General features: G+C 43.5%; 1 protein-coding gene across 2 annotated transcripts in view; it reads right to left on the reverse strand.

Annotated features, from left to right (window-relative positions):
* nlgn4xa (neuroligin 4 X-linked a) overlaps positions 1–24860 on the reverse strand; it is a 41910-nt gene that overhangs the window by 10334 nt on the left and 6716 nt on the right. The window contains exons 2-3 of one of the 2 annotated variants that reach the window (XM_041032497.1): positions 23146–23186; positions 18847–18999 (exon numbers count right to left, since the gene is read on the reverse strand). In XM_041032497.1, coding sequence (XP_040888431.1) covers positions 18847–18999; positions 23146–23186 — 194 coding nt within the window. The remainder of the gene's footprint in view (positions 1–18846; positions 19000–23145; positions 23187–24860) is intronic. The other variant, XM_041032498.1, reaches the window with a different exon arrangement.

Below are 24860 nucleotides of genomic sequence, written 5' to 3' on the forward strand. Positions count from 1 at the left end.
CAGCACTTTAGACACAGACAGGCTCAGTGTGTCTGTGCTTATAGCTGTCAGTTATCAAACTGGCAAAACATCCTTAATAAATTAAGCAAATAGCTGTAGATATCAGGGCGGTATTTCTCGAAAAAGAAGATGTAAAACATGACAGATATTTGATAAATGTAAAACCACAAAAATTGCTAAAAGTCCTTATTCATATCCAGGGTAATGCAAGAGAGTGAGATGAGGCGGCGATGCGGTATGGCTCTGACGGCCATTCATTCATTCTGCTGACAAGGTCATGATTTTAAAAGACTGACTGCCAAAGGAGAGCTGTCAATACTGAAATGGCTAAAAAAAAGGAATTAAAAAACACTAATGGTACGTATTTAAAAATACTCTGCTGAATGAATTATGTGAAGAAAATGATGTCGGCCCTTTCAGCTGGACTGCCAATGTGAAAATTCAAGTAAGTAGTGTCAATTTTCACTGTTTCGCTTGACAAGAGCAGATAACTGCTCGGTTCATGTGATGCAATAATAATACTTGGATTCCATTTGGAGAACTGTTGATGGTTCCTCCTGGAATCAACAGCTGTTTATAAATTCTATGCTGAGATTTTAGCCTGTAACATTTATGTACGGACCAAAAAAAGATAAGATTTGAAAGGTTTAGGATGTAACAGCTGTTATATTTTTGGCCAATAACTAATAGAGAATCATCTCATTGTTGTGTCCAGCTGTGTTTTTGCTGTCCTGTCAGTGACACTGTGATCTCTCAGTGAGCCCAGTGGAAGTACTTCATCGGCAGCACTCCCACTGCTCTGTGATGGTGGTGGTGGGGCATTAATCCCTCCTCTCCATTAATGCTGCCTTGACGGGGGCTGGGAGCTTAATGTAGGTCAGCTGTGAAAAACACAAGTGGACACAACCGCAAGGTTTAGACTGAAATGAGGCAGGAGGTCGAATGAGTGTCTGTTGTGATTGATTTTGAACAATTTTTAGCGAGAAAGTGACTGAAAACATCATATTTTTGCTTGATTTTGGAAGGTTTGCTTGTTTTTCTTTTGGGGGGGGGGGCATTTGGTTTGTCATGTCCCCCCTCTGGAAGTCAAAAATGATTTACGCCACCCCCCTGGTGTCAAGAGTCTTGAACTTCGTAGGCCCATCATCCATCTTTACCACCTTCCCACAACTTAAGTTCTAAATAAAAGTAATCTGTAGACATAATAAAAATGGCTGAATAGAATTTTACTATTTTACTAAAACGACATCATCTGCATATCTGCACATCTGCCCACATAACCACTGCATCATGGAAGGGGTAGGATCCATTTCGGACGCTAAAACTCAGGATATCACGATCTCTGCTGGTTTGATCATGACTGTTCTTTCTTTCATGTTTCTGTTCAGGTTTTGTTTTTTTTTGTTTTTTTTTGGAAGTGCAACACAAATGTTGGAAAAATGTGCAGTAATGTTTTTTGTGTGCAATGACTGTAGGACACTTAGGTGAATTTTAAAGACACGGTGAGATCATTCCTGTTAGTTTTAAAATTGGCAGGCAAAAATCCAATGTGGGTTAGTACAAAACCTGCAAATCCCACTGGATAAAGTCCAAATCCATGTGGTTAGATTTAACAAATCAATGAAACATTGTCATTTTTTTTTCTCCACCTGGCAGAAACAGAAATGTGTTTGCAGAGCACAGTGACTCAGCTCCATTTGGAGCAGCTGAGCTGACTTAATCTTCACAAAATATCTGAGTTGAAATTTAAAACAAATTTTTACCAACTCCTGAAAATACCATCAGAGCCTTATCTAAATGCCACAGCATGTTCTTGTACACAGTTTAATGTTACGGCATCAGATCACAGCAGGAGCTGCATGAGTGACACAAATGACACGGAGTGAAATGGCACTGCGGTGTCTGTGGACAGACAGCGACCCGGCAGAATGCCAAGTACTGGAGCTCTGAGCGCACAGCGTTCACAGGCCAGAGTGCCATATGAGTCAATGCACGTGTTTGATTGATTTCATTACATTGCTCACACTGGAAATGGAGACAAGTCTGTGTTTTGTGTCCTTGTTTGAACTCGAAGTTGAAAGAAGCAAACCTAGATGTGGGCTTTGATGAACGATGAACGAAAAACAAAAAAAAAAAAAATTACACCCTGTCTAAAAAACACACAGCAACAAGTCTCTAAAGACTGTCAAGTTTATTCAAAATGCTGCAGAGCAAGTACTGACTGGAGCTGTTTTTGGTGTGTTGTCAGTTACCAATCAGCCCCAGGTCTGTTAGTGCCTCCTTCTGGACTGAAGAGTTGACCCTGATTGAGTTCCACACAGATTTTAAAAATTTAAAAGTTTTAAATGTGGGTACTGGATCAGGAATCAATATCAGCAGTTACACTAAACTTTAGCTAAAAGTTGGAATCCTGAATTCGTGTCATCATCAACCATGACACAAATCTTCCCCTATTTACTCTTAGGCTGTTCATGATGTCGTGGGCAGACTGTAGAGATATGGATGCACTTTTCTGGTTCACAGCAAAAACGTGAGACATCATCATTTGGGCATAAAAGCTCGAATGAATCAAAAGCTTTCTGTGTTTTGGGTTTCTCTCACAGAAACCAATGGTTGCAATAATAAGGAAAAGTAAAAGTGAAACCAGCATATAATCTGGACATTTTTACCTCAAAGAAGTAGAGATCCTTTATTATCTTATCCTACGTAGAGATGGCGAGTACACTAACAACATGACAGTAATAGTAGTTAATTGTGCTCTGTGTCCAGAAGATAATCTCTCCTGCGGGTCCCACATGAAATGTTAATTATCAAATGGTTTTGGTATCAGCTGGAGCCACGTTCAAACGTCCTGTTCATGAGATGCGAATCTGCCCAACAGGCCACGACCCTGACGGCAAGGGGAAGGTGAAAGGGAGACTTTTGCTCGGGCGATTTCTCGTGACTGAGATCTCTAATTAGGATGAAGGCGTGCGCCCACGAGGGGCGCCCGCCTTGGTGTTAAACATAACCTCCGCCTGACTGGGACTGCAGCAGTGAAACAAACACACCACAGCTGTCAGAGCGTGTCAGCCCACGCCGGGGCATCTGAGGGACGCATCATGTGGCAGATTTTGGGTGACAGCAGAGCGGTGAGTCACACGAATGACATTATCATAATGACTGAAAAAGACAAATGTGGACATTTCTCTGCAACTTCTATTTTTTTTTTCACTGAAGCTGCAGGAAAGGACTGTTTTTTCATCATTAACACCAGTGGAAAAAAACACTACAGCAGGTTTTCCTTCCAAAAGTCACACAGATCCATTAAAAGGAGCTCACAGAGACACAATGCTGCCTTGACTAATGTCATCCATCATGTTCAACAACACGTGCTCTGCAGTTTTTGTCTTGCTGCGACTTTATTACGCAGCTAATTACCAGCTTAATGGGACTTTAAAAAAAAAAAAAAACTTTTTCCATTACTGTGCACTGTTACTTCATTTGTGTCAGTGAGGAGGTAAAAGGAAGCTGAAGGAAAAGTTCTATGTAGTCAACAGGAATACAGTGACATTCTTAATGTTAGCCATAACCCTGCTATGGATCTGTATTTTACTTTCAAAAAATGACATGAACAAAAACTGCAGTGAAAAAACTCGAAGTGACTCATCAATGCAGCCAAACGCAGATGTTGACCAGCTTAATTATTAACAGACATGTTTTTAAAGCGGTTAAACAAATACATCTGTTGTCTGTTTTTTTTTTCTCATATTTTTTTCTTTATTTTTTTTAAGAACGCCTTTGATGATATGTGACTTCTCTCCCAAATAACAAGGTGCAAGCCGTCTCCTTGACTTTGATGATGAGAGACGTCTGGTTTACAGCATCAAAGGGAGGAACTGTGAGTTCATTTGCTGATCTTGGTGAGCCAGACCGGGGCACAAAATACACAAATCTAGGTAAGTATTCTGTGTCTGTACATGAGGTTTGTGACCCATATCACACTATTTCATATCTAGATGAGATGTAGTTGACTACAATATATTTTTTAAAATATCCCATTAAGTAAAAATACAGAAGTGGTTTGGATACGATCTTCGCTACGAAGACGGAGCGGGTGGGGCATAGAGATGTGGATACGGTATATTTGTGCAACTGACTGAAAATGAAAATGTTTATTTGAGGTAAAGGATGAGAAAGAGAAACCAAAACACCGTAGACGTTAAAAACTGAAAGTGCTCACTTGAACTTCTCATTGCCCTCAGCAAAATGCATCATGGGGTGAATATTCAGAGTGAAAGTCATCAACATAAAGGGGAAGTCGGGGTGGGGTGGGGGGTGGGGTGGTTGCCAGAGAAGCCCTCTCAACTGTGGGAAAACCGTGATTGGTTCCGCGTCTATTCAGCCAGGGCGCTGCCCCCGCCAATCCGCCCGCCGTATGTTCATTAAATTCCACTGAGCTAATTAGAATCTATTTGACATCCGCGGGGAGGCCCCTTACACAGCTTGCAGAGCTGCACAAACAATTCATGGGCACAAGCAGCCGTGCACACTTGCAGGCATTTTTGAAAGGAGGGGTGAGGGGGCGGGGGGGTAGGCCATTGCGGCACGCGAGTTATTGTAAATAAAGCAAGTGACTTTACTTGACTTGAAATGTCTCATTAGCTATAGCTTTGCAAATGTAATCGATATTTACGTCTATTACTCCTCCTTTGACAATATATGAAGGTCTAATTTGTTTTCTCTGACTCAAGGACCATCAGAATGTAAAATCCATGGCTTTATACATTTCGCGCTCGCTGTGCCCCCCCCCCGAAACAGACTCTCCTGTTAGTGTTCCTTTTGTCAATCACAAATCTGCGAAGTAAATTTTGTGCAACTCGCTGGGGGCTGTTATCGTTAGCGTTTAGCACATTTGCAATTAATCCAATTACCGCAAAGCAGCTGACACAGTGAAATGTGGGGCCTTCAGGGCTCCTGAGGGTTAGAGGTAGGGGTGGAAGCAAGGAGCCACATTTACTGTTGTTACTGTAACAAAGTTGTTTCTTTGTGTACTTGTGTAAGAGTCTTTTTTTTTTTTTTACTCAAGTATTTTACTTAGCAGCTGCAGCAGAGAAGAAGCTTCTGGCGGGTCAGCGGCGTTGTGGTCCGTGGCGGCTGGAGGGCAGAGCCCCGAGTCTGAATGTGTTCTGAATGTTTACTTTAACTAACCTAAGGTCGAGGAGGGGGGTGAGTTTGCCCCTGGACTGGGTACAAAAACATGATTATGTAAAAGAAAACATCTCGTTTTTTTTTCTACAGTAAAATCTGTGTAAACAAACACAAATGCGCACGAATCACCTTGAATATCAGTGCCCCCAAAGTTGCTTCATCACATTCCAGCGCGGAGTGCGATGGTGAGATCCCGAGGCTTGTGACTCGGCGACTGTTTGTCACTTCATAAATGTCAGCGGAGTTGTCAGACTCCGACCGTGTGTCAGTCTGAGTCAGGCCTGCTTCCTTCTAGTCCTCCTTAACTTTCGTCTGTGACGGCTTGGCCTGGGGCAGGACGGGCTGCGTGCTCTGACACCCACATCATTAGGGCCTCATCGTCGCGGGGGGGCTAATCCATGTGACAGTACACACTCACACAGAAAGAGTGTGTGGGAGACTGACAGACCTGATGTAGACTCTCTGACATAGCTAAACAGCCACCCCACGTGTCTGCGTGGCACAGCGTGGGGTGGGGGGGGCATGCCTACAGGATGTGCTCCCCTCCAGAATATTCTGTCTTTACTCTGCCTTTGCCCCCTCCAACAACCCCCCCCAATCATTCCCCCCCCCCCCCCCCCCACCACTCTTTTTTCCCTGTCATGCAGCTGAGTTTAGCCCCCTCTTCGTTTTTCAAATTGCTCCCAAAACCTAGCCAGCCGTGGCAGATCTGCATTGAGGACGGAATGAGGGCACACGGAGAGGAATAAGTTTGCCTGAAATGAAACATGTAGATGTTTCTGTGCATGACGACCCCCCTCTTGACACACACACACATCTTCACCTTCTCCCCCAGGCTTTTAAAAAAAAAAAGAAATGGGTGAAGGAGTCACTTAGTCACACCGGCGGATAAAAGCCGACCTTCAGGATACTTGTGGAAGGACAGGGAGGCCATTTCTGATGATTTGTGTGTGTGTGTGTGTGTGTGTGTGTGTAAAGGAGGATGCAAATGAGTTCACAGTGAAAATTGACTATTTAAATCAACACACAACATCACAGGTGGAAAGTAACTGAGTACATTTGCTCAAGTTTTTTTTTTTTTTTTAAGCACAGTTTTGGATTGTTTTGGATTTTCTCCAACTGTTTTATATTCTGTCCGTCTACCTTCTCTTTTCTTCTTCTTCCTTTCCTCTGCCCTTCTTAATCCTCCTTCACCCCTTCTGTCCTCATTTCTGTGTAAAATGTCATTATTGTTTGTTTCTTTCTTTCTTTCCTTTTGATTTCTCTTGTGCTTCCTCATTCTATCACTCCTTTCCTTCTGGCTTGTTAAATTTTACTCTTCCCTTGATGTCCTTCCTCTTAGCTTTCCTCATTTTATCCGTCCTTCTTCATCTCTTCTTACTCATTTTCTTTTTCACAACCCTTCCCAGTTTTGTCTTCCCTCCAAAAGGATGAATAACTGTTTCCTCCTTTCTTTCCTCACTTTCTGCAGCGATTTTTCTTTTATTCTGTCCCAATTCTCCTCTTTTCCTCCTTATTCTATCCCATCCTTCCTTCTTAATATAACTGGAAGAAGACCAGGATTTTATTTCCAGCTCTAACACTTTATCTTGAATTAAGAATGAGAGTATTTTTCTTATCTTGTACCACGGTTCTCTTCCCATGTGGAGAAGTGAGGTGTGGATTTGCTGTCATCTCAACACTTTGCACTTGTCATTTGGGGAAATGGCCGACAGTAAAGAATAAAATTGGCGGAAACCTGAGGCAGCGATGGTGGACCTTAACAAGCTTTCTGCTCTGACCTCAGCTGTGCCCCCCCCCCCCCCCCCTGCCGCCAACTTGGACACCCTTGCACATATTGCAGGGGTGTGTGATGTGTGACAGAGCTGTCACGGGTATCAAGTCGGCGTGCGGAAAATCCATCGACTGTGGCGAGGAGCGCTGGGAGGGAGTAATGGGGGGGGGGGGGGGGGTAGTTGAGGTTGGGGTTGGGGGGGGGGTCTCCATCACAGTGACAGCTCATCCAGGTGGGGGACAGCTGTGTGACTGTAATGGAGGAGGAGTAGCATCAACACACACTGTCATCTCATCCCTATAGTCAGTGCTATTCTTGCTAGACTTTCTATACTCCTGAGTGTTTGCAGATTTGTACAGCAAAAGCACATAATACCGTGTGTATGCATACTTTACTGTATAATGGAGCTATACACACACACATCCAGAGTGAAGCCCTACAACAGCACTGAACACTGGACACATCACTGCTCAGGCTTGATCTGGGTCACAAGGCATTAAATCCCCTTGTTCATCAGCTGCCCTCACACACACACACACACACACACACACACACACACACACACACACACACACACACACACACACACACACACACACTCACACACATATACACACTGAAACCCACTACCATCACCTCACCGCATACCATCTGTCCCCCTCCAAAAGCTGGGCTATCAAATCCACCAGGGTCTAACAGGTCAGCTTCCACAGAGCCGCCAGGCGCACGTGAACCAGCCGGCTGACAATGCACACAGTAAAACGCACACAACGCCACTTCTATCAAACTGCATAGGCGAAACATCATCTTAGGCAGTGGCGAGAGGCACTTCCTGTAAATAATTTATGCTTCTAGTTGTGATGCGGATGAATAATAAATCACAGGAAATGTTGTCTTAATGCTTATTAATTCAGCTTTCATTTTAAAAATGTTCTTTTGTGGCTGTTTTAATCTTTTCCGACAGTCTCTTACCGTAGTAAAGAAATGGAATCACTTTGTAAATATGGTGATTTTATATCCATAAAAAAACCCATAAAGCCAAACTTCAATCCCTTTGTGATCCCTCTTAAAACTACATGATAGTAAGAACAGAAAATACTTTAGTAGTAAAATAATTTTTCATTGTAGTGTAATGACATTACATAACTCTTGTAGGATTTATGTCCAAAAGCTTGTTTTATTAAATTAAAGTATTAAAAAATATACTTTTTTTGTTAAAAAAATGTCATTTTTCTTTTTAATTCTAACATCAACTATCATTTATCAACATCAACCGAATTTTATACAATTTACAACTTTGCAAATTTTGCATACCTAAGTTCATTAAAATATTTCCTGATTATTTTGATTATAAGTGAAATGAAATGCTAAAATATCAGTATTTATGTATTTACAGTATATATCTTCTTGGCACAAATGATCTCCCGTAGAAGAACGTGTCCACATTGTAGCCTTACCATTCTTGGTCAGATTGCTGTGGAACACTCTCAGGCAGACTGATTGGATAACTGATGGCATGTCTTTGTTATCATTAACTGATGGAAGTGACCATAAAAAGAAGAACAAACAGGTTTCAGAACAGTCAGAGAGACAGAGATGGAGGGGAGGAATGTTTTCTGTAACAGGCAGAAGAAGATCAACTGAGATATGGAGGAGGCCGAAAATAGCAGTGTTAGCTTCTCAGAAAGTGTTTTCCCAGCCAGTATCTACCGTCAAACTACGCCATAAAATGCTTCAGTTGTTCTGATGTTCAGTCTAACTTCAGAAAATCAATGGAGGGAGATGAGAAAACTGACCTCGACTGCAAAAAAAAAAAAAAAAAGGAGGGGGGGTTTAACACCATCAGAGCAGTTCTGGAGCATCCAAATCAAATCACAGTGTTCAAGCTCAGGTTTATGTGGAGGATGAGGGGAGGAATTCTATGTAATAAACCATCAATATGTGTGATTACGCATCAAATTGACCGCTGAGGACACCGATGACAGAGCGTTGTTGTCTTCACCCTGACATGCCATTTTTCCAGGCTTGTGTTTCAACACCTCAAACATCACGCCAAGTCAAGAGAAGTAATCAATATTAAGCAAACATACCAGCGTGTCAGAGGAGCTGCTAATCCTCTTCAAGGCAGCAGCTCCTACAGGGAAGCTGACGGAGACGTAAGCGGCACCGACCTACCCCCGAAAACAAAGTGCTTTATTACTGAAAATATGTAAAACATGTTCAAATACTTGCTACGGTGTAAATACGGAAGTTCTAGTCTTTGCTTTGCCCCAGGAAACGTGCTAAAAGTGATTTACTATACTCTTAATGGTTCTTAATTGTCAGAGTGGAGAGCCCCAGGGGGTTTAAAATTGGATTTGGCAAGGTGGGGGGGATGTAGGGGGAACCCTAAAATCCAGTGTAGCAATGCAGGATGCGAATGAGAGCGTGTGCATCCTGGGACTGGGACTGTTTTTTTGACGGTCCACCGGGCCACATTATTATGCATGAACCTGTCAATCACAATTAATCGAAGGGGCCAGAATTCAGTTCTGGACTTGCTTTAACCCCTGGTGAGCCTTGCTCTTTTTAACGCAGTGAAGTTGTCATAGTTACCATTATGGGATATGTAAATTGCAGCGAAGTGCAGTGGTGTGACACCTAGGTCCTCTGGGTGCTAAGACAGAACAGGACATCACTCATTTCAGCCAGTGGATGTCACTCACACGGCCTGAAACCAGGTATTAGGGGACATCAGGTTCCATGCTATTTTTAAGATGCCAACATTTCCTCCCCAACCTACTTTTACTTTTCTAAAACTCAAAGGAAGTAAAAAGTACAATAAAACCACGTCTATGATGTCAAGGAATGGCACAGCCCAGGTTTTTTGGCTTTTTCTCATTCCTTTGCCACCTGGCTTACATCGCATGCATCACATGAAACCCTGATAGCTTTCCCTGCATTGTGGTTGCGGCCCTGCAGGGTGGCAGCCCTACGTAATGTTTCTGGGTTGTGCCCAATTGGGCTCCGTGAGGTCAAGGCCACCAGACGCTCACCAGTGAACTGCCCTCCCAGTTCTGGCAACAGAACAAGGGCCCCTGGTTTCCCTTGTCCCCGGCAAGGTGAGATCTTAAGGATCGTTCAGTATGTCAGGATCTTACTAAAGGTCTATCAGAAGTCAAAAACTCAACAGACTGACTTTAAGTACTTGAGTAAATTTTCCTTCCACTAGTATTGTGATGTTATGACAGCATGGCTCACAATTACAGTAAACAACTCTATATGTACAATTACTTGACTATAATTATTGCAGCTGTGGCGAAGCAAGTTATGTGTACAGTTTTGGACTTTGAACCGCCCGGAGATCGGAGAGTCGCTGGTTCGATTCCTCGACCAAGCATAATGGATACACACAATGGATATGGGTGGTGGTGAAGGAGAGGCGCCCCCCCCCCGCCTCTGTGACCATGGCCATGGCGCCCCTAAGCAAGGCACCGATCTACCCCAACTCCCTGGGCTCCTCCTAGGGAAGCCCCCTGCCACAGCGTCTCTAGTGCATGTGAATGCTTGTGTGTGTGTTTCGTTCACTTGGTGTGGGTAAAATGCAGAGAGTAATTTCCCCAGCTTGAGGGATTAAGAATAAACTTAAACTTAAATGATTCTGGTCTAAATCTTTGGTATTTATTGTAAGAGCAGTTCTTTGCCTTTCTCCAGAAGAAATGAAATGATTCTGCCCTCTAGCCTGCCCTCCTGGGTTATGTGAGAGGAGGAGTTCATACTCATGCACATTCATTAGGATTCAGATGGGTTAATTAGGGAGAGCCACCGCCTCCATGCTTGCGTCTTCAGAACATCAAAGCAGCACTAGCCCCCGCTTGGTGGTCAGCCATCTCACTTCCCTTTCTTTGCCCACAAGATGCTGAGCGACATCACTCTTTAATCAGCTTCGCATCTGGGGAACAGCTCTGCCCCACAGATATCATGCAAATGAGCCCACTTCTCTTTGGTGGAGGCCTGATGCATTCTGGTGGTCTGCTGCTCTAAAGCTCAGTGTTGGAATACTCCATCATTACATAAGATTGAGTTTGTGCAGGGCTGAGCCAAGGCAGTGCTGCTTTTCCAGCAGTCTCACAGGAACAAAAAAAAGTTTACCTCTTAACCCTCAATTCAGTTCTGGCAAGGATCTAGTTGTTTGTGTGGGCTTCCAGATGGATAGAACTGGAAAGCAATCTTTTCTTTTGGCTCATGAGGTATCTGTGGGTGTGAACCTGGGTCACTGAATACGTTACTTCTGGCTACATTCACCACAGCTTTTTCAATAAAGTCTTGGTGGCGGGTGTCTGTGGTCTGTGAGGGCAAATCCCAGCTGAACGTGGGAGGTCAGTGACCTCTGCTGCTGACGTATCTAAACTCTGAGATCCCTAAAAAGGTTCTCCACATAAAGACAAGTATCTACCTAGAACCAAGGACTGTGAAGAAACCCTTTCCTAATTGCAATCTTCTAGAGAGGTTCTTTGCAAGTCCAGACCAGTGTCTGAAAACTTTATACTCACTGCCCAATAGTTTATTTTTATTTGTACTCTACTTCATGCTAACAATCCCACAATACAAGACATATGATAGGTTTCTGCATGAAAGAGGCCCACCTGTGTTGAGGATAAAGAGGCTGCTTGGTATCAAGTCTCCGTGATTAGGATGTGTCCCAGTGCCTTTTGTGGATCCTGCATCTCTCACCTTGGCTTCACCTTTGGCCATGAGGTTGGCCATTTGGGTTCCAGGGACAGGAAGTTGTATTTTGTCTGACATGTGGCTGGTGGAGAGACTGGTATCCGTGTCAGTGCAGGACAACGGTTTTAGAAATAAGCCACGCTGCCAACAGCTGACCAGGTGTAAACATGAAGAAGTCCACAGAGAAGAAGAACCACTACCACTTTTTTTTGGGGTGGGGGGGGGGGGTGCACGGTTCACTGGCTGATCATATAATCCCTGAGAAGCTGCAAAGAGAAGGAATGTCCACCCTCATCTATTCTTCTATCTCTCTCATTTCCATACCTCTTCCATCTTAATGCAGGATATGACAGCCTGCAGATAAGAGAAGTTCAGTAATATCCTTTGACCGCAGCGTTTGCGTTTTTACAAGTCTAAGGAAGCGCCATCTCTGATGTACTAAGTGAGTGCAGGAGCTGAATGAAGGTATGTCGAGCCTTTGTGCAGACATCCTGCTCTTCAGTCATAACAGAGACAAACCTCACGATGACAGACACCTTTGAGTCGTCTGAAACAAAGCCATCGAGCCAGTCATCTCCCTTCAGCACTGTTTACGGTTTCGTATCATAGCTTTCACCTCGGTTGCCATTCAGATTCCAGGGGGGGCTGGGCTCAGATCCTTGGCTCCCATGCAGATCAATGAGCTTTGAGAGCAAAATGCTAATGTGACATATCTGCTGTGATGTCTGGATAATTGCTAAATGGATGTGCTAATTATTTATTGTTTTATCATTCTGTAAAGCACTCCAGTGCTAATTTGCAAATGTTAGCATTTTAACGTACTAAACAAAGACAACTACAATCAAACATCAATGTACTGATGTTAGCATTTAGCTCAAAGTGCTGGTTTCAGACTCCTAGTCTACCTAGTCTACTTGAGGTGCTGCACTGGTCATGTTCATAGACACTGTTATTATTGCTGCTAATAGCAGGTTTGTCCTCCAGTAAATCAGATATACATAAGCTGCATGTATTTTTTATGTATATTGAATTTATTTATTCAAGTACTTGGATTTGCAGCACAGTTAGAGACCAGTTTCATTCAGAGTCCGGTCCATGTGCTGCAGTACATACAAAATGGGTGGGCCCATTAAGTTAACAAACGTGTGACATTTTCAGGAAATTATATACACAAGGCATCGCTGTGAAATTTCCGATTTTTTCCATTTGAAAGTGATGATTGAACTGAAATGTGGCGAGGGGTTGCAGCGAGTGACTCAAGCGCTCCCAGGAGGCAGCGGGGAGGGGGGGGCGGCAGGCGAGAATGGATCGAGCTGATATTCTGTACATGCTGTGAGTGACCGAAGACACCAGCCCTATCAGCCCACCCCACCCCTCAGAATAACAAATCAACCCCCTGACACACAGCTGTCAGAGATTAAAAGCTAATGCAGCCATCTTCGTCGTCATTCTGCTCCACTTAGCCGTCTCTGATTTAGATGTTTTGGGGAATATTTTTTGTGTGTTTTGTTTAGTCAAAGTGACCATTTGGATGAGCTATTTGCTGTTCCCTTTCATTATCCTCCAGACCTGCTGTGCCGCTTTTTTCAATTCAAAAAAAAAAAAAAATGAGCCCACATCTAGCCTGCTGTAATTGCTGCAAATTCATTCGCAGCCTGCAATTATCTTGACTATCCTTTGCTTACAACAGCATTTATTCAAAGGAAAGTATATCACACTCATCTAACACATTCTCTGAGAAAACAGGCTGCCCTGGGGGAGGAGGGGTATTGGTGGTCGGGGGGGGGGTTGTTGCTGCTGCAGCCATTATCTGTCATCGGAGAGAGGCCGACTGGGGAGATTGAAAACAACACAGCCTCGGATCATGGAGATTTACCGAACGACTGAACACACACACAAAAAAAATCTTTTAAACACCATCCTACTTTTGCCTATTTTATCAGCTATTATTAGCCACGAACAGCCGTGTCCATGTGCAGGTTGAGGCCTCCCGGGTGAAAAACCCTCTGGGATTTTTTTCAAGCCTCTCAAATCCCTCCAGTGCATCTGTTGCATTCTGTAGCTGTATGGAGAGCAGCTCCGAGAGCTGGTAAATGCTTGAAATTGTAACATTTCCTCAGCCAAGCAATATTTTTTTGTATCCCTCCCAGTTATTTCAGAACCTCAGAGCTGGGAGAGAATACACAACTTCAACATGAATATCAATATGGTTTAGTTTTTGTTTGGAATCACAATGAAGGCCTGAGCGCGGAGCTGTGACAATGCTGACCTTTAAAAAGCCAGGTTTGCTAAGAAAACACACAGGCTAGCGTTATGTAAGAAGAAACTTTCAGACAAGTTACAAAAGCAAACAGAGTGAAGCAAGAGAGGAGATTTAAAGGAATAGTTTGACATTTTGGGAAGTTCACTTTCTTTCAGAAAGCTGGGACAACAACATGGTTAGCCTAGCTTAGCATAAAGACTGTACAAAGTGCAAAAAGCACACCTGGCGACACCTGTTTGATACGTTTCATATTAATAAATGAGAAGACCTGAATGTTTGAACCAAATGCTTTTCATTTTTCTAATTGAAATAATTCAAAAACACAGAGGCCTTGAAGGGCCAATTTTTGAATTCAATTCAACCTGCATTATATGGTATGTTAATAATACAGTATGTTAATGAGTGAGTTTTAAAGGTGTTGGTGTGTTTTTGAACTTTGGACAATAGCAAGGCTAGTTGCTAAGCTAGGCTAACCACATCTTGACAAAAGCTCTGCAGTCTTCTCATCTCACTGTCAGAAACAAAGCCGACAGACATATTTCCTGAACTGCTTGAACTTCCTTCTCTAACCTGATAACCTGAATCAATGTGGAAATGTGGAAATGCCTTCATGTGCTGTCACATGAAGGCAGCGGAGGAGGAGGAGGGCCGATGTAATGACAGCTAGTGGACACTGCTGATTAGTCAGGACCGTGACAGTGGCGCACGTTGTCAAAAGCACACACAGAGTGCCATTTGTCATGATAATGACTGTTTTGCCAAAGCGACAGATGACTCGGCTCGCCCTCCTCCCTCCTCACCCTCATCGCCGTGCATGCCGGCCAAGACGAAAAGCATGTTTTTGCAGGGTGTCTTTTCCTTTTTTTTTCATTGCAGTGGGGGTGGGGTCGGGGGGGGGCTGAGCTGCAGCTGCAGCCCTCTGCCTTTCTGTGTCATGTCAGAAGGCATCACCTCATTCCCTGACTCATGACCGGGGTAGATATCCACCGCTGACTACACCAACGGCACATCCCCCCCCCTTCCTTCTCACGTGTTGTCATGTGTGTGTGTGTTGGGGGGAGTATGGGATTTTGGAGTGGTAATGACCTCCTCCCAGCCACGGCTGTCCTTGCAGGCATAGAGGAGTCATAAAGCAGGAGGAAGAGGAGGCTGCTGGGAGGCTGAGTGCCTGCCCTCCAGCTACCAGAGAGGCCACTAACAGACTAGAATAGAACAGAGTGAAGCAGAATGAAATAATGGAAAACCAGAAAGAAAAACATGGAACACGGGGGGGGGGGGGGCAGGTGAGGACAGATGTCTCACTTGCTTTCTCATATGCCTAATAAAAGTTTATAATTGAAGTGGAGTTGCTGCTATTTCAGGGTTTGCTAAGCTAAACAGGATCAGGATCAATGATAAAAATGGTGGGTAAGCTGAGTGAGAGCAAAGCAGCCGCACATCTCCATCAGGCAGCCATCACTAGTCGCCTCACGTCTGACCACAATGGGCAGTGAGGGAGGGGGTTTGTGTGTGTGTGTGTGGTGTGGATGGGGGGGGGGGGGGCGGAGAGTGCCATGTGCCTCTGACAGATCCCAGTGCAGCGTAATGAAGCTCACCGTCAACTCTGGCTCATGTGACAGCTTCCTGAGGCCAGATGGCACTCGCTGTTATCCAAGAGCCCTCATCCTGGCACCTCCAGTGGCCCCCGCCGCTGGAACCCGAAATCTGCACACGCTGATGGTGCACTGCAGCTCTTGGTGCCAAAGGCGACCTGTGGGCCTCAAAGGGGAAAACCTGAACCACTGATGTTGACCTTGTATTGTAAATCTTGACCCCCTTGAGGGGTCAAGATTTGCACACCGCCCTCCACTCCTGTTAAGGAGGCATCTGTGGTGATGCACCACGGATCCCCCAAGCTTTCCACATGTGGAGACAAAGCTGTAACCACCTGGAGAGGACCATCAGAGCCTGGAGGTGGGCAGATGGTGGCGGTAGGTCGTCACCCCAGTGCCCAATCTAAATTGAGAATTCACTTTCTTAGCCCCGCTCATAAGTGGTCCAGATGTTTTTGAGCAAACATGGACTTTCCCAACACGTAGATCTTACTCGTGGATCATCTCATACATGAAAATTAAATCAAATTTTTGGAATTCATACCCCTATATGACTTGTAAATGGAAATGAAAGATTTATTTGAATTATTACAGAGGCCGTCAATGCAAGTTTTTAAAATTTCACCCCTTGCTATCCATCCATATATCCCGAAGCCAGAGACTCTACCATCCGTCTTGCAAGCTGGTTAGATAAATAAAACAAAGACTCTCTGGTGCCAAATTGATTCTTTACAGTCTTTGCTGAGTCATGCAGCATTTCTGAACAGGGTGAGCCCATCTTCTCCGGTTTGGCATGTGCATTTCGTGATCTTATTTTTTTTTTTTAGAGTGGAAAATGGAAAGTGGAAAAAATGACACTTTAAAGATCCTGTTGTGATATTTGGTACAAGATATTCAATTCTAATGCTGATCAGTGTTGACCCTAGAGAGCTGGCTTTACGGTACATACACTGGATACAGTTATACGTTTCAATCAACTGAGAGAAAGTGAGCAGACGGAAACACTGTAAGTGATACAGCTGCTGACAGATGTCCGACAGGGTGTGTGAGGCTAAAGCGGTGAAGGGTGATGAGTGTCTGGTGACTTCTCTCTCTCTCCACTCACGCTCCTCTCCTCGTCAGCCTGCCGGCACAGACACTACCGAGAGGCCATGTGCGAAGATGTCCGCTTCAGGCCGCTGTCGCACCATTAGCGGCCTTTCCGAGGTGTCGGTTGGAGTCACTTGAACCTAAATCCTGTGTCTTGCTCTGTCACATGTTACAATCTACCACAAGAATCCCAACTTGGGTCTAACTGAACAAGTTGCGCATTACCTGCAGCCGCTGCTTCACACATTAAAAGCTTTCCACCTGGGAACCAGCAGCATGCTTTTATTGTCAAGCATCTGTAGAACAGGATATGGAGTTGGGGCCCCTACTGACCCATCTCACATCTGTTTAGAAATATGCACCACTCACAGCACAACGGAGAAGCGAAGCGAAGAGCTACACACTAACAAGATCTCCACTTCTGCTCTGTCGCTCTTGTTTTCTATCTCTTCTACTCACCCTCCTCTTTTGTCTCTCCCTTTATTCTCATCTGCATTCCCTGCCTCTGCCTCTTTTTTCCCCCTCCTCTCTCCGCAGTGCACACTTTTCCAGAACACCTTCTCCCCCCGGCTCTCAGGCAACTAAATATAGTGACTGGTGCAGACAGCTCGGCCTTATAACAAATGGTAAGCAGAGCAGAGCGGTGGTGCGAGCGGCAGCGGCAGCAGTATAATGTGCTGTTGCTTCGCCTTCAACAGACAATGAGCTGCATGCAAACAGCAGAGGAAGCACATCAGATTCATAAAACCAAGATAACATATATATTTACATAGATATATTACTATTAACCAAGGATTAATAGGAACTTTCCTTTAATCTTATATATGTAAGTGCATAGAAATAAACTGATGGCTTCCACAAGTGTAAGTTGTGGAACCCATTTTGAATCGATTGCATTACTTAGAATACAAAATTAAAAGCCCCTAAAAGCTGTGACATTACTTATAATGTGTACTTTATACGTTGAGAAATATAGTTGGCATCATCATCACCGCCATCCATGTCCTCTTGAGTGCTGACATCAGCATTCTGACTAGCAGCAGGTGATTTATTGATTTAGGATATCTGTCGTGTATATGGCGATATTGATTTCAAATAAAGTTCCATTTCTAAAAACTGTAAATCCAATACTTTTAATACATAAAAAAATTAAGATGTTTCACTTCACTTTTGATTGATTGATGCATCAAAGGCAGCTGTAACTGTGACTTCTTCACGCTTTTACCATTTGCATCACCTGCTATATTGATGCAAAAGGAAATAAAAAAAAAACTGTTGGCAGCTCTGAGTCTTAGCTGAGTAAATCTGCTCCTGAGGCTGTTTAGAAAGGTGAGACTTTAGAAAGAGAAAGGTTTGTTTTCTGGTTACACTTTGAATTTAGCAAAAATATACTTCCTGAGAAGCATTTGTCACCAGTTTCCATAGCAAATGGAAAGGGGCTTCCTCCAAAAGGATTTCAATATAAAGTAGCTGAAATTTCCAAACTCACTCCTCCCTCGAAACGTTTGATGTTATCAGCCTCCTTTCAGACTCAAACATTTTCTTGGGCAACACAGTCCAAACCTTTATGTCAAAGGCAAGATAAAGTATCTCTGTGTGAGCCAGCAACTACTTTCATCTCACAGACGGGAACAAAATAAAGATGCACGGCACTGCGGTGTCGATAGCAAGCTCAGATACCAACCGATCAATTTCCCCAGCGTAAAATTTACGACGTTTGATGCTCGTGGGCTGATTAAAATAATTTAAAAAGGGCTACAAATATATGAGTCTTTGTTTAATTTGCATGTGCTTATCTTGTGCTGCATGGGTCATCCAAGGCTGTGTTGAAATCCAAGCATTTGGAAATAAAGAGGAGAATGCAAAGTACCTCCTACACCACCATTAGCAGCTGATTGGCAGTGGGGGAAACAAAACGCACGGCAGCCGGAGGTGGGAAAAGAAAAAAACAACCCCCCCCCACAAATCTATGCAATCAACAGCAGGAATGGTGTGATCACACATCTCCGTGTAAGTGTATATATATTCGCTTTATAAGAACGATACCAGAAATCCATCCTTGCATAATTAAAGGCATCAAAGCTTCAGAGGGTTTAAACTGACAGTGACGTAAATGTTAGAGCTTTCCCACACACCAGCTGGTGAAGAAGTGGGAGCCAATTAGTCATTAAATCAATCACTAAATTGATTATTAATTCAGTTTCTGATAAGGATTAAAGCCCCAGACTCACCCAGAACTCCAAGCCGGTAGTTGATTGTGATGACGATGACATTCCCGTAGCTGGCCAGGATGCTGCCGTCGATCATGTTTCCCGTCCCTTCCATATAGGAGCCTCCGTGGATGTAAACCATGACCGGCTTTAACCCGTTCTCGTCGTGAATATCTGTTTTTAGAGAATGAGAATAAAAAAAGAAATCAAAAACAGTGCTTTTATCCAGCAAAGCTTTTGATGCTGGGGCATGGCTGAATTTTTGAATATCACAAATTCTATTCCCTCTGAGCTTACTTTTATTCTCATATTTCAAATGAAGGTCATAAATCTCATGCAGAGAAAGCAGCAACAAATAAAAACAAAACAAATGCATGCATAGATTAGTAAAGTAAATGCAAAGCAACTATCATCAGAGGCACTCAAAGGCTTCTAGACATTTAGCTCCACATTTTTTTGCCTTTAAAAAACGGCCTTCTACACGGCCTGAAGCTAACGTAAATTACGGTGACGATTCATTTGGACAACATTGATCAATGATGCTGTAATCAACACATAAATGATGTAGGTTTGACATTCTCCGGCAGACCCTGATGAGAATCTGCATGGCTTTTAACGCTACAATGTCTACATCTGTCTCCTCTCATGCCTCTGTTTGTTCTTGATGAATACCTTGTTTATGAGATACTCTGGTTGTGATTAAGCTGCTACACGTGTAGGCGGCAATTAGAAATTAAGAGTAGGTTCTTGAAGATGGGAGGAGATAGAAACTCTCACGACAAGCGGGGGTTTATTTGACACTGGCTCATATTAGAGACAGTATTTGCTGTTAATGCAAACTGAAGACATGCGCCATCAGTGCAATGGTCACGTCATACCATTCTGGTACTGTTTTAATTCATCCATAGACTCTATTTTCTTGTTTTTTTTATACTGCCGTTAAGCTAATGGCAATGGAACTCAACACTTCCTCCGTCGCAGATGTTTCATATTAAAAGCCTGCCTTAGGGCATTAGGATAAGGGTTAATAGTCATATTCCCCATCTTTAACCCCAGGATTTCAAACGAGCTTGCAGAAATTGCACAGTTAGCACTGTTTAGTGAGCATGATGTAACATTTCCTAGAGATGTTTCAAATTAAAAGCCTTAGGTTAATCCTAACCCTGTTTACACTGGAGGCTTTTCCACCTCACATGCAATGCATATTCTTTGTTTTTGAGCAACATATTTCCGCTTCAAGTCTTTTTTTTTCTGCACGCCATAGCCCCTAACTCTAACCCTAACCTATGTGGGGGTAATGGTTGACCCTGGACAGATTTGCTCCGGCTATAAACACAAAGCTCTGCTAATTACAGAGGCAGGACAGCCGGGTGGTGTCAGGAACTTCCTGTTTGTTATTTAGCTCCGCATTAGGAGACAGCCAGTGGGACAGCATGGGATGGGCGGGGACAACCTTGAAGAGGCAGACACGCATAAAACAAACGCGCTGCCATTAAGTTGTCACGGCCTCTATAACTGATACGCATCTGATAGCCGCCACAGGCCTCTGTGGGCTCAGACACAGCAATTCAGCTGACTCTCCATCAAACAAACAGGCAAATTGACTGTTAGTGCCCATGTCTTTTTTTTTTTTTTTTTTTGGTTGTGGTGCAGCGGCGCAGAAGGGAAGGAAGGGGAGGTGTGTGTGTGGTGGTGGTGGTGGTGGGGGGTTCACTCAGGGCACTTTGAAATAGCGAGAGAGATCCCCTGCAGATTTAGAGCCATGTTTTTTTCTTGAAGCCTGGGGTAGGAGAGAGTGGTCTTGGGAGGGGGACTGTGTCCCCATCCTGTCAGTGAGGAGTGCACTTAAAACTAAAGAAATCAAACTGCTTCAAGTGCTCTTCTCTCTCTCTCTCTTAGTATCTGAGTGTCTCGCGCTCTCTCGGGCCTGTAGAGCTGCCCCCTGTGACTGTACAACAAGTTCGTCCGGGACATTCATCACTGCCACCCAGGCTGGGTGGGTGGGGGGGATAATATATTCCTCCACTGGCTGCACAGCGGCACACACATTACTCATCTTTATATGGGTGAGGCGGCGGGGTGGTGTTTGGGAGGAAGTGGGGAGTTCGTTCATTTGAAGGTGGTGGCGGGGGAGTCTATCTGAATTTTCCATTGTTGACAAATGTTAAGCAAATAGGACAAACAGAAATGGCACTTAATGGAGGCATCGCCCTCCCCTCTCCACCCACACCCTCCCGGCCATCACGCTCTCCACAGACCTACTTCCTGTTCAATACAATTCCACTGACATGCCAAAATAAAGCCGGGCCTCCAGAGTCACAGGAAGTCATTATCTGGGCTTGAGCCAATACGCAAAACCTGTCAGGAGCAGCTAAACAACCACTGAGAACAGTATCAGGACTGCTGTGTGTTGTCAACATATATTAAAAAAAACATATAAAAATCAATACATGAGCACGAATATTAAGTAATGGACTCTGTATTTTATACATTACGTATAAAGGGACAATTCACCACACACACACACACACACACACACACATTCCCTCTCTCACTTCTCTATATCTCTGTATTTTTGTGTACAGGTCCTCCCTCCTTTCCTTTCCCCTCCCTATGTCCTCATAAAGCTCCCTTCTTTCCTCCTGCACTCTTTCCTCATCCATCTTTCTCCTTCTCTTTTCCCTCCAGATTCAAGCTGAGCCAAAAGCTAGTTGCACAAAGCCTATGACCTTTCTACAGTGCCTCTTTTCAAAGAAAGAATGCAATAACAGTAAAATCTCAAAAAAGCATAACTGAATAATATATATATAATCGTATATGACGGTGAAGAGCAAACGTCCAGGAGGCGTGGTGATGATGTGGGCGAGTGTATGAAGGTCTCTGAGAGGGGCTGTCTGCAGTGCTGCCAGGTTTCTCTGCAGCAGGGCTGCTTGCTTGAGGTATAGGTGGAACCGCAGGGGAGCACGCTGGGAGTAATTCATTGCCACTGCAGATGTTGGAACAGTCAGAGTGCATCGATCCTGAAAACGCAGCCGAGTCCAAGGCAGGGGCCCCGAAGACGCTCTTTATATCCAGAACCCTTTCTTTCACCGTATAGATGTGTTTTCTGCAGGTGTGCTAGGTTTTTTTTTCTGTTGTTTCAATACGGGACAACAGAAAATCTGACACTTTCACTGCTCTTTTGCTTCTTTCTTTATCTCTATTACACTAAAGCTTATTCAGAAATGTCTCAGTACCTCAGTGAAAACACCTGCCATAAGCAGATGGTGTGCTTTTTAATCTATTTCAACAACACAGCACCATCTCCCAACGATCAGTCTCTTCTAATTTGAGCTAAACTATGCTACATCTGTTAGACGCAAATAAAATAATGTGGGCGTTTCCTAAGCCCCCCTGCGCCATTAGGTTCATTGATTTTATCAGCTTTATAAATTGGTTTTAAGATCATATCTCTACATTCCTATATATTCATTCCTTGGGTTTGAAAGTGCCAGCTATGCTCAGTCACAGAGCTGCTCAGCTAATGCTAACTCATGTGGAAGAATGTAAGGTGAGGATTATGTCAAATATCACTCTCTACAGCAACATCCCTGAAAAAAATAAATAAATACAAAAAATAAAAGTGAGCAACTGCCCATAATAATGGGATTCGGAAATGTCACTGCTTTTTCTGGCACTTGCGTGTCTGCCCCCCACCTCCCTCCCTAGAAGACAAATGGTGTCCTTTAACTGAAATGTCTCCTGTGGCTTTTTCACCTCCAGTCATCTCTCGGTCCCCACAGATTACCCAACAACAGTTTGGTTATTATCATGCACAGGAGTGAAATGTTAATAGAAGGAAGAATTAAAAAAAAAAAAAAGTGGCAGGGATTTGCTGCGTGCCACTGATGAACAAATTTCCACTGTCAAAACAACATGGGTTAGCGCTCATGCTTCGCCGAGCAATGGAGAGAAGAAAGGGGGAAAAGTAGAAAGGGAGGAGACGTGATTGTTTTAAAAATTGAATTCATCAGAAGAGGCGAACTAACATGCAGAGCTAAATTCAGGTAACATTTGAGTTGGTAAAAACAGGTGTGAGGAGGATTTACTGGGACCTGAGACAAGACCCTCTGGTTTAAATGAGGACACAAAAATAAGGAGCTGAGAGGAGTGCACTCAGATGCACTTCAGGGGTGGTAAAAAAATAAAAAGGAAGGAAAAGGGGTCAAATGAAATTGATTAAAAAAGAGGTCCGTAGGTCTGCTGTCATGCACGAGTGTCAAGCATTTATTTTCTTGGTCAAAAAAAAGGTGGGGTGGAGGGGAGATAGAAGAAAAATACCTTTATTTTGGCCACCATTACTGTTGAAATCTGCGCCTTGTCTGTTTGAGATGGCCCCTGGTGTTGAGGAGAAAAGTAGAATAAGGGGAAACATTTAAAAAGAAAAAAAAATACGGTTTTGAGCCAAAAAAAAAAAAAAAAAAAGCTAAAAAATGCATTAAAAAAAAGGTCAGGGTGTGAGAAAACGAGCTTGACCAGGCTGCGGAGCGATCAAGTGTTGGACTGGTGGGGGCCAAGACAGCGATTTGAGACCAAAACACTTCCATTAGCTAAAAAACAAATGTGCCACACGAGCACAACATTCTCATTAAATCAGGCTCGAAGAGCTTATGTTTCTAAAGAGTACTGGATTCACCACTTACAGTCACTACACCCAAAAACAAACAAACAAAAAAAAAAAACTGCGCTGCTCTAAAGGCTAATTTTACATTTTTGGGAAATGGACTAATTCACTGTCTTTCTTTGATGAGGAGATTGATACCACTCTTATGTCTGTTATGCCAAGTATGATGATATGACCAGCAGCTGATTAGCTTAGGCTTAGCATAAAAAAAAACTATAAAACTCAGTAATTAAAACCCTGAATCTTGTTTAACCCAGATATTAAGAATTTAAGAAATATTTTAAAGACTTAAACATATAGCGGGAAATAGTACTAACAGCAAAAGAAGACAGGCCGATTGGTCAGAGGTCCCATCCTTGACATGATGGAAGACCAGCACTGTCTCCAGACTTAGACCACATGGAGATAGTTTGGGAACAACTGGACGAAGAGCTGTCCCCACCTGCTTCCAGTCCTTGTGCTAAACTAGGATATATAGGTCCTGACTTCAGCTTTCTATTTAACACACAAATGTGAATAGTGATATGATGCTGATATTAAAATATTCAAAATCTGCTCTCAGAAAGAATTGGTATTTCCTTGTGTGTTCCCCAGCAACTCAGTGTTGATGTCACAAATTCAAATCTGTGTTGAGTTATGAAACATCAACAGTGTGCTTCATGATTTTGATGATACTATTGTGCACACTCTCAAAATCATGGTCTTTAAAATGGGAGAAATAATATGGTCTTATTGCTCCAAGTGCCGTGTCACTGTAATGAAATGAAGCAGGCATGATAAAAAACAGGGGCCTATTGTCCATGCTGCAGTCCTTGAGCTCCTCCACTCTGTTCTGAATGTATCATCTGCTCGTCTCATTGTGCTCTCACCTCCGTGATGCAATCACTGATCAGCAAATAGCGGAGAACGGCTCTCAACAGGCACATAAACGTTGCATCGTGTTTGCACAATATCGCTGCTCGCTGAGAGAGAGCGCAAAGTTGCTCAAACACGGGCTAGTGCTGTGTCGGTGTAACTCAGCCAAGCGTGAGCGGCAACATCTGCTCACGCTGGTTGCACACAAACACACACAACAAATGCATAACATGCATGCAAGCCCCAGTGAATCAGAATACATGCATATGGTTGGATATACACATGATTTTTTTTTTTGATGGTTTTAAAAACTCCTGTGACCTTAAAGTATTGGCTGACTACAGATGCAGTTGGAGTGAATGAGAGCTTTAAATGATCAGGCTTTAATGCAATAAAGATATTTATGGACTTCTACAGACTTTAAAGTTACAAAATAACTCATTTATATCACGATAAAAACCTTATGTAAAAGCTATCAGTGTGCAATATACTGAGTAATTTGGTATTTAAAGGTTTT

The sequence above is a fragment of the Toxotes jaculatrix genome, chromosome 24 (assembly GCF_017976425.1).
Source record: "Toxotes jaculatrix isolate fToxJac2 chromosome 24, fToxJac2.pri, whole genome shotgun sequence".
NCBI lineage: Eukaryota > Metazoa > Chordata > Actinopteri > Toxotidae > Toxotes > Toxotes jaculatrix.